The 9,402-nt window shown below is 32.6% G+C and overlaps 1 protein-coding gene across 2 annotated transcripts; it reads right to left on the bottom strand.

The window, feature by feature from the left end:
- Window positions 1-440: 440 nt before the first annotated feature.
- Window positions 441-8,655, bottom strand: LOC132755351 (ADP-ribosylation factor-like protein 6-interacting protein 4). 2 transcript variants are annotated; one of them, XM_060746221.1, is made up of 6 exons: window positions 8,576-8,655; window positions 4,848-4,956; window positions 3,172-3,276; window positions 2,432-2,553; window positions 1,054-1,110; window positions 441-553 (listed from the first exon to the last, which is right to left on the bottom strand). In XM_060746221.1, the coding sequence occupies exons 2-6, from the start codon at window positions 4,948-4,950 to the stop codon at window positions 461-463; spliced, it is 480 nt and encodes a 159-aa protein (XP_060602204.1). In that variant the 5' UTR covers window positions 4,951-4,956; window positions 8,576-8,655; the 3' UTR covers window positions 441-460. The 2 variants fall into 2 exon arrangements, with proteins under 2 accessions (XP_060602204.1, XP_060602205.1); XM_060746222.1 differs by having other exon boundaries at window positions 2,432-2,550.
- Between the last annotated feature and the right edge of the window lie 747 nt (window positions 8,656-9,402).

Genomic DNA, 9,402 nt, shown 5'->3' with positions numbered 1-9,402 from the left:
TCAGGGATGGAGAAAACTTGCATAAGGGAAAACCTAGTGTTAGATCAAACATATTTAGATAAGCTTTATTGTAACGAGAGATTTAGGCATATTTGAACAATCTCATGTCCACTTCCTAGAACTAAGCAGTTCTGGTGTCATAAATGGAAACATAGCAGAGCTGTTTCCCTTCCATAGCAGGGGCCATTTATAGGCCTTTTTCTCTCAGAAAAACTTTTTAAATCATGCAGTTAACCTAAAACATTCAACTGAAAGTTTTTACTTCCCCTTTTGCAAAAGTACTTTGTTACTTTTGCCCAAAATCAAAAGGAGAGGGCCCCTTCCCCTACCTGTGAAAGAAAACCCTGTTTTTGGCCCAGCAGGCCACAAATCCACTGTCCATAGTATGAGACGCAAATATCTTTTCTACAGACCTTAACTCCCTAAGGACAAGTATTAGAGCTATTAAGTTAAAAAACTGTTAGCCAGAATAGATTAAATCACTTACTGTAATCCTGGAATGAGAATACATCTTTGGTTTATTCCTTATGTCATTCTTTATTCCGGCTGAAGTCTGGTGATAGAATATGAAAATCAAATTTGATATCAATGTTTTTTTCACAGTAAGTTAACAAAATTGCATTTTGCTAATAAAGCACATGCCTGGCACATTACTAGAGTTGCCACAGCATTGATGAATACCTGAACCTGACCTATATGGCACCGAATATAATGTATTGCAATTTTTTAAGAGAAAACATTTAAGTTAAGTTATTATAAAAAGTAATTTGAAAAGAATAGAATTTTTGTGCACACATTTAATTTTCTAATTTTGACTTTCAAAGACATTGGGCCTGCACAGTGACAGTGTGGGTTTTGCAAATTGCTTTGCTGAGATGCATGTTAGCCAAGTTTGAAGAAAATCCTTCATGGGGTATAGGATTTCCAGTGTATCTGATATTTGACCTTTGACCATCAAATGTGACCTTGACCTTAAGCATGCACACAGTGACATGGATTCTGATTATTTCCTTGTTGAGGTGACAAATTGCAATACTTTAGACTGCAACTTACATCAGTTATACCATGGGCAACTCTCAAATGCTTTGCAACAGCTGTATCTTTCTCTACCTGCAATATCAAATTAATAGCAAAATCTTACAAGATAAATATTCACTACTACCTTTGTAAATCGAATGTAGTATAAAAAGTTTAACTGTTATATCAAATCAATAGCAAAATCTTACAAGATAAATTTGTAAATTGAATGTAGTATAAAAAATTTAACTCTTATATCAAATCAATAGCAAATATCTTACAAGAAAATAAAAATTTATTACTAACCTATTTAATGTTAAACAGTTATATACATGTAGTATAAATCTAGATTGAATGACTTTACAGTAAATACAGAATTACCCTTTTCTATTATGCCTAAATCATCATATTCAAATAAGTATGCTTCACAAAAACAAAATCACAGAAACAATGATTAACAAATTTTTTGTAGAATTGTTCCATGATGTTTGTGTTTTGTAGAGATCTCATTTACACTAGGGCTGGGAACGAATAAGGAATTTGATGTTCGAATATTTGTTTTCCATATTCGAATATAATCGATTTTACAACTTTTGTTCCAATATTTCTCTTTGATGTATATGTATCCGAAATTGATTGCGTCGAATACTATACTACTTTAATATGAATGGAATAATCAACAATTAAAAAGACCTTTATAACTACGTCAAAGTTTTTTATTTTATTAATTGTAAATCGATATATATGTTAACTTGAAATAAATTCATAATTTGATTGTCTTTTGTTCAATTAATTCGACTGCTGATCATTTAACGGGAGGTATTTTACTCACGTGACTTGACTGACAGTGATAAGAATCATCGTAGCCTCTTAGCCCAAATAACTTATATTAAATATCTTTTATTTATTTATAATTTTAGATAAGGTTTAAAACATTCATAAGATAAATTTACTATAACACAGTAAATATCACACTGAGTCTAATTTCTACGGAATAAATATTTTCAGACGGAATATAGAGACTTCCCATGCTTTTACTTTTATTTCTGATTTTAATCAGTACTTTTAAGTTGAATAACGATAGCCTCCTATAAATCTGTGATAGATTGGCCATGTTTTTTATTGCTGTATTTTATGTTTTACTATGTAAAGATGAGATATAAATAAACAAATAAACTGAACTAAACTAAACTGCTTTCATTGCGCGCCGATTAATATGTGTCGATTTATTCTTCGTCACACAATTTAAGACAATTATTGATTGATCGGAGAGATTATAGCGCAGAAAACAATAAAGTTAGATATTTAAAATCAGAAAAAATTACATTATAAACTGTTAAACAGGTAAATTGCAAAAATTTTATACCTACCAAAAGTAAAATCAAAATAAGATCTCTTTCTTTTTCTACTTTACCTCTTTTTTCTGCTTAGTGATTTTTCTGGATTTTCTTCTAGATAAAGACTTGGTTCTTTTCCTACCCCTCCCACTCATACTCTGAAAGGAGGAATCATCTGTACTTGTACTAGTACTTACTGCTGAAATCAAAATGGAGAGACTAGCAATGTTTCAGTAAACATGGTTTTAAGTATTGTGTAAGAATTTTCTACAGGCCTACTAACCAATTTCATTGACAAAGGTATATATGAAATCAATAACAAAGGTATATGAAATCAATGACATTTTTTAGGTAAAGTGTACGCTTTTTGCCAGCAAATTACTATTGAAAAAAAAAATGTTAGGTAATCTTTATATGACAAAGAGACTCACATAGAAATAATGATCTTGGTAACAATTTTTTGATAATTGGAAAAATACCCCAATACACTGTAACTGAAATTTAAGATCCATTCAGAAAGAAGAATGAATTTTATAAAACTGCAATACCATTATAACATCTAAAGCATTAATTCTGAAAATGACCATTCTTATCATACAATATTCTATTTTCTTTTAAACTAATAACCAAGTGGTATGTAAGAAAAAAATCTTGTTATTTTAGGTCTCTTAGTATACATCCTTGACTTATAAGAACTGATTTCCTATGAAGTAATGAAGTATGATGTCCAGTGGCATATTATTATCTCATTCAATCTATGCCTCAGTTAATAAATGAAAAAATAAAGACAAGTAATTCTTTGAAATAATACCGGTACCTCTATGTTTCTTTTGTTTTTTATGCTTTGATTTTTCAGTTGGTCTTGGTTCAGCTACTAATAATGCACCACCTTTACCTGGTGTTGACAATCTAGCTTGGAAAACTGCAAGTATAGTAAATATTCTGTTAAAGATAAAGAACAGAATCTAAATTAAATACAACGATACAATAATGTCATAAATAACATCCAATTTATTGGAAAGGGAATTTTTTGTGTCCAGGACTATTATTCTATTTTACTCTTATGTCACGGAATCACTACAAATTATATTTCAGCACAGTAATTTTGTAACTCCAAATCATTCAGTAGGCAACACAATACTTAAAAAGATATGTTTGCAAAACGTGGCAACCAATTAGTCATTTGGCCAAGTTATTGTGACTGACTTTTGACCTAGTGACCAAAAATTCAATAGGGGTTATCTATTGGTCATTGTGACCTTAAAGGTTTTGTGCAGCAATTTTATGACAAAGTTATAACAAATCTCTTACCAAATAATAAATGCATAAATTTAATGAATCATGTAGGCCTCCTTAATTCCTTAATAACAGCAAATTTGTTATATTACATTAGACCTTGAAATGTGTATACCAAAAGCATTTTTAGTTTAATAAAAAATATCAACCAAGGCAACTTAAGTTGTTTAGTTATTGATCTGAAACTGTTTTTACGTACAAGGTCAACATGACTTTGACCTTTGACCCTTCAATCAATAGGGCTTATCTACTGGCCAAGACAAATGCACCTGTGAAGTTTGTAGGTAAGGGGCCCACGTATTGTTGATACAATTTGAGGGCCAAGTGGCCATGCGTTGTCAAGTTATTGATCGCAAACCGTTTTTACCTACAAGGTTGATATGCCAAACAAAGCTTGTGTTTTAGGTTATGTATGATTTGCGCACTTTATAAAGCTCTAAAAGCATTATTAATTGGATATGGGTGTGACTGGAATGTGCATGACAATGCTCTATAAAGTGCGTGATTTATACATAACCTAAAACACAAGCTTTGATTCAGGTTTTGGTTTGTTAAATTTATGTAAACAAATTGATTATGAGAAGTTTTAGCGCTCTCTTGCATTGGTGAGGTTCTATTGCATCTGCAAAGTTTATTTTGAAAATTAAATAAAAAATGCCGGATGAGAAGCATAGCATACCTGACAAGTAGAAATTTGAAGCCACTCGTCCTGCAGGATCCCTGCACGATTTCAAGGAAATTAATGGTGGTCATTCACAATTCAGAAAAGCAAGGACCTCTTTACACTTATGGGGAAAAAAACTTTAAATTCCGTAAAAAAAAATCTATTTCTATCATTTCAAGTTTCTTTCCATTTTTTTATTCCATTAACAACCCTTAGAAATCAAATTCATATTTTCATAAATCATGTTGTTTAAAAAGCAACAAAACAGCTCACAATATATTTTTAAACCCGAGCACCATTGCAGTGTTAACATTTGCAGCAATTCTGAAAAAATCTAGGTAAAAAAGGGGCATAACTCAAAATATAGATTTTAGAATTGTGCCCCTTGTCAAACAACTGCACAATGTCATGATAAGCAAGCATTCAAAGTTTCATGTACATAATTTTTAAATGTTTGAATAATTGGCTACATTAACATCATAATCATAATAGCTCTACTTTTTCTTCAAAATGAAATGAAAATATAGATATACCTTTGAGAATACTGTCCCGAATCTTTTTCTGTTCCTCTTCTTCTGACACTCTGGTACGCTTTTTTCTATCTCGTGAACTTCTACCCATTGAACATGATTTCATTAAACACTGGAAATAATTGTTGTACATTGTTTATATATTTTTGAAATCATGGCATCATTTTATAATTCATGTGATACAATAGCATAGTAAGGATAAAAGAAAATGTGTACTTAATGTGACAACCTCTTAAGGAAGGCACTGTGTATAGCAATAACCTCATTATAACATCAGTAGCAAGGTTAATACGGCAGAGTATGGCAAGAAGGTGATAATCAGCCCCCTAAATGAATAATGGCCTCACAAGGGCTTTAGATGATCATGGTTTTGTATTTGTATGTTATAGTGTGTACAGTATACAACCATTGGCACATGAAAGACCTTAGGTTAATCCAGCTTGCTGAAAGAGTTTAACCATAATACCAACTTCCAAAACACATAAATGGGACATAACTGCAAAACTTTCTCAGCTTTGACTTGGTAATGCACGAGTCAATTGTTACTTCTGTTTGTCCACCCCTTGGGAATAACAAAGACTTTGCCATTGTACTTTTAAATCTCTAGTAAATGCTTTGCCCTGCAGAGACTGTCAGATGAAAAACTCCCTGCTAAAATCCTGCATGGCACTGTGTTTTGGACATATCCACCAGGTCAACTTGGTATAAAAAACACAGCCATGCCAGGTCAATACAGGGATAGATGAAAGGTCAGTGATTATTTAAACAATTAAAATGTTACATACTTTTGTATGTGATATCGGTATGATTGCATCGGCTAACAGTCATGTGATAAATGCCCATTCATTTTTTATTTATTTTTTTTTTGGGGGGGGGGGGGGGTGTAATTCATGAGTTATACATGTTTAAGCATTTGTTACAAAAGAATTATTTCACAGTATATCAATAGAACTACAAAATTCTCTGAAGTCCAATTTGCAGTAAATGCAAAACCCCAAGTCTTAACTATGCCACATGCATCAATTGCAAACTGTATGCAAAACTTCCAAAACTAAAGTCTATAACTCTGCCTATAATCAGGTAGTCCTTGCACAGACTTCCCGAAATACGTCGGTCCGACGGACATGTCCGATAAATTTTGATCAGGTCCGACGAGTTTTTATTCCGGATCGGTCCGACTGTCCGGCTTGTATCCAAGCCGCATGTATACAAAATGGCGTCGCTAAAGGTGCCAAACCTTATCTACGTCAGAGGAACGCGCAGAACAGTAGTAAAAGGATAAAAAGAATAGACCTGAGACAAAATTTAATGAAAATTAGAAGCAAGACAGTGAATCGTTGGTGTATGATAGGGAGGAGATGAAAATGCGCTGTAAGGAAAGTGCCGATTTTTACGGCAAAAAAATTAAAAACAAAAAGTGTCTTAGAAATACAAACACACGTTATTCTTTGATTTTGATCAATTTTATTTGGTCCGACAGATTTCGTTTCGGTCCGACAGATTTTCATGGTTTGTCAGACCGAATGTCTGACAGTTTTTTTCAACTTTCGGGAAGTCTGCTTGCATTGATTTCATACAATTAATATTCAATTAAATTGCACTTTTCATGCAGTTTTTAATAAATCTGAAACAAATTATATATAACAAGCTACAGACAATTTCTTTTCTATTAAAAAACTCCATGTAGTGGGAAATTTCTACTTTCTAAAAAAAAAAAGATCCTGCGGGTCTATTCCAGAATAATGCCCCTCACTTCATGAATGGATACAATATGACAGATTCCTGGTGAATTTTCCCTTAAACGTACCAATCCTATCACCGTATAAAAACAGGTAAACATCAGGACCTTAAGCTATGCAAACCAAATTTAGAGATAAATGTAATCAAAATCGCTGAGAGTTTTGCTAAAGGAACTTAAGAAGGAGTTGATATCACGTTGGAGTGTGCATAGTACTAACAGAAACACGATAAGGGTCTTTCAAATAGAATGGTCAGGTGTCGAACCAATTTTACGAAAAAAGATGTCTCGGTTCAGTCATGTGATTAGTCAGTTTTTACTTTAAAAAGTAACAATATCATAGATTTGCTATGAAATTAGGATTGTTTTTTCCCGGTGTCAAGGTAAAAATCTATCGCACATATTTGAAAATAGGGAGTTTCAGAAGTTTTTTTAAATTTATGCATATTATAGTTCAATGACAAATTTAATTGTATCATGTAAAAATTTTATAAAATTTCACGATGTTCAGGGCCAAATCACCAAAATGGGTCTCAACTTTAACACAAACTTTTAACAAGTTCTTCAAAATAGAAAAGCAAATAGCACTGGGAAATACTAATTAGGAAGTAAAAGACCTTAATTCAACATCATTTAATTTTGTTCTAAATTCTATGGGAAATTTCAAAAGACAGGGGAATTTTGAGGACCAAACTGGGGGAAAAAGAGGCTATTTTGGTTGGGGAAGCAGCCTATATTTGGCCTCTACAAAGAAGGGTTTTTTGGCCCTGATGTTATTTACAAATATTTGATGTTTAATTTGGTGCATTTTCAAAATGTTACCGTTCATTGGCAAATATTTTGAACAAGCAATCTTCTATTTTTCAACAAATATGGCTTTAAAAACATTTTTTTTCCCTAAAATATTTATATTTTTTTCAAAAATTAAAAGATTTTTAAAGAACATCATGTTGTTAAAATTTTCATTTTTGCTCCTGTATTTAATTATTGGCCTTTTCATGAACACTTACATAATTTGCGTATACTATACTGAGTTCTGCCAAGACATGTTTAATTGTTATGAGGTGGGTTTACATAGCGTGTTGACAGACCATTCTATTTGAAAGACCCTGATAGGACTAACTCCAACTCGGGTTTATCAACGCAACTCTATATCACGGTTCAGAACTGTTGATGATGATGTGTAAGCAGCAGAATCGCTCAGTCGGTAGAGCCGCGGTATGGTATTCCGAGGGTCCTGGGTTCAAGTCCAGGTCAGACTGCACATTTTTCTCACCCTTTGACATTTGGCCCCAACAGGGGACCGTGACTATACATAGCTAAGAGTTAATTCATATCGCTCTGTAACTCTGTGAAATCGAGGACAAATTTCAATATAGCAGAACTGTTCACTATTTAGGGGAGATGATGTGTAAGCGGTCGGATAGCTCAGTGGGTAATGCCGCATTACAGTATTCCGGGGGTACTGGGTTCGAGTCCTTGTCAGGTTGCACATTTTTCTCACCCTGTGAGACGTACTTCAGAATTTTATCATGTGCGGTCATGCAGTGTGACCTGCTTCACATAAAATATTAATTGTCAAATTCACAAATGAAATTTAATGAAGACATATAGGAAATGTTAAGTATGTCAATAATACAGTGTCCCATGCTAACACCAACAGGAGAATATGATTATGAGAGCTGATTTCGCAGTTGTACAAAAGATTTTTTATGTAGAATCTATTGTTAATTCAAATAAATGTCACATTCAAATCTGATAACTAAATAAAGGTTGGTCTGGACGATTTGTAAAATATTAAATTGAAAGATTCCTTACATGCGCCTGAGAATGAGATTTGTGTGAGCTTTTTTGTCTGTTTATTTATTATTTTTTTTTTAATAGATTTCTAATTCTAAATCTCTGAATTAAAAACCAAACATAAATATGATAAAACAATAATTGGTTTTCCATTTAACAATTAAGATATATGCACAATGCCTTTTATTCTTACTGATTAATGGACAGAGATGGTTTTCCTGACGGTGAAGTCACAAAATTCGTCTGTATTCTCGGTTTGCAATAACTACGAAACTAACGCTGTTTTTAATGGGTATGAAATATGTATCAGACGTTGCTTTTTGATCTTGAATGAACGTGAAGCACATGTTTTAAATTCGCTATGACGAAAAATATTGTAAGATTTGTTAGTTCTTTAAAAAAAATATATTCGTAACTATAAATCAATATCAAAATCAGGGTGGAGGCTATAAGACATCCCTTTCCTGGAGTAAGGCGGAGTTTACTATTATAAGCGTTTTTTTAGCGCGAATGTTAAAGAGCGTCTGAGTGAACGCTGCTATAGTGAATGGAAAAGGACGTAAATATGCGAAATGTACTTTTATTTCTCCATCAGTTTTTATTTTAATATAGAAAATTAATTATATCGCAATATTAGATCTACGTTGAATTGAAGTTATGTTTTCAAAGCAACTTATAGCATCACGAAACTATATGTGCGTGTCTCTACTGTATATTATAACGCTAATAATTGTGAAATTGTATACTTTTAGTTGCTTTGTATATTTATGCACTTACAAAACACATTATGTTATGACTATTACTAAGTGAATTTACATAAATTGTCGTCATTTGAGGTGAAGGCAACCCAATTTTTTTAAAGGGTTCAATCAATTACACCAATAAATAGTTTGTCTTGGGTAAAATAAAGACGACAACCCGTGTATGGTGGTCTCCTGCCACAGTACCTAAATAAAGTGCAATCTAAACTTGAGATGTACATGCTTCCGAATGTATCACCAATAATAAGTAATTGTAGGT

Source organism: Ruditapes philippinarum, unplaced genomic scaffold (assembly GCF_026571515.1).
Source record: "Ruditapes philippinarum isolate M1 unplaced genomic scaffold, ASM2657151v2 ctg11561_1_1_1_1, whole genome shotgun sequence".
NCBI lineage: Eukaryota > Metazoa > Mollusca > Bivalvia > Venerida > Veneridae > Ruditapes > Ruditapes philippinarum.
The sequence above is the reverse complement of the archived record's forward strand: the minus strand, read 5'-3'. Positions and strand labels throughout refer to the sequence as shown.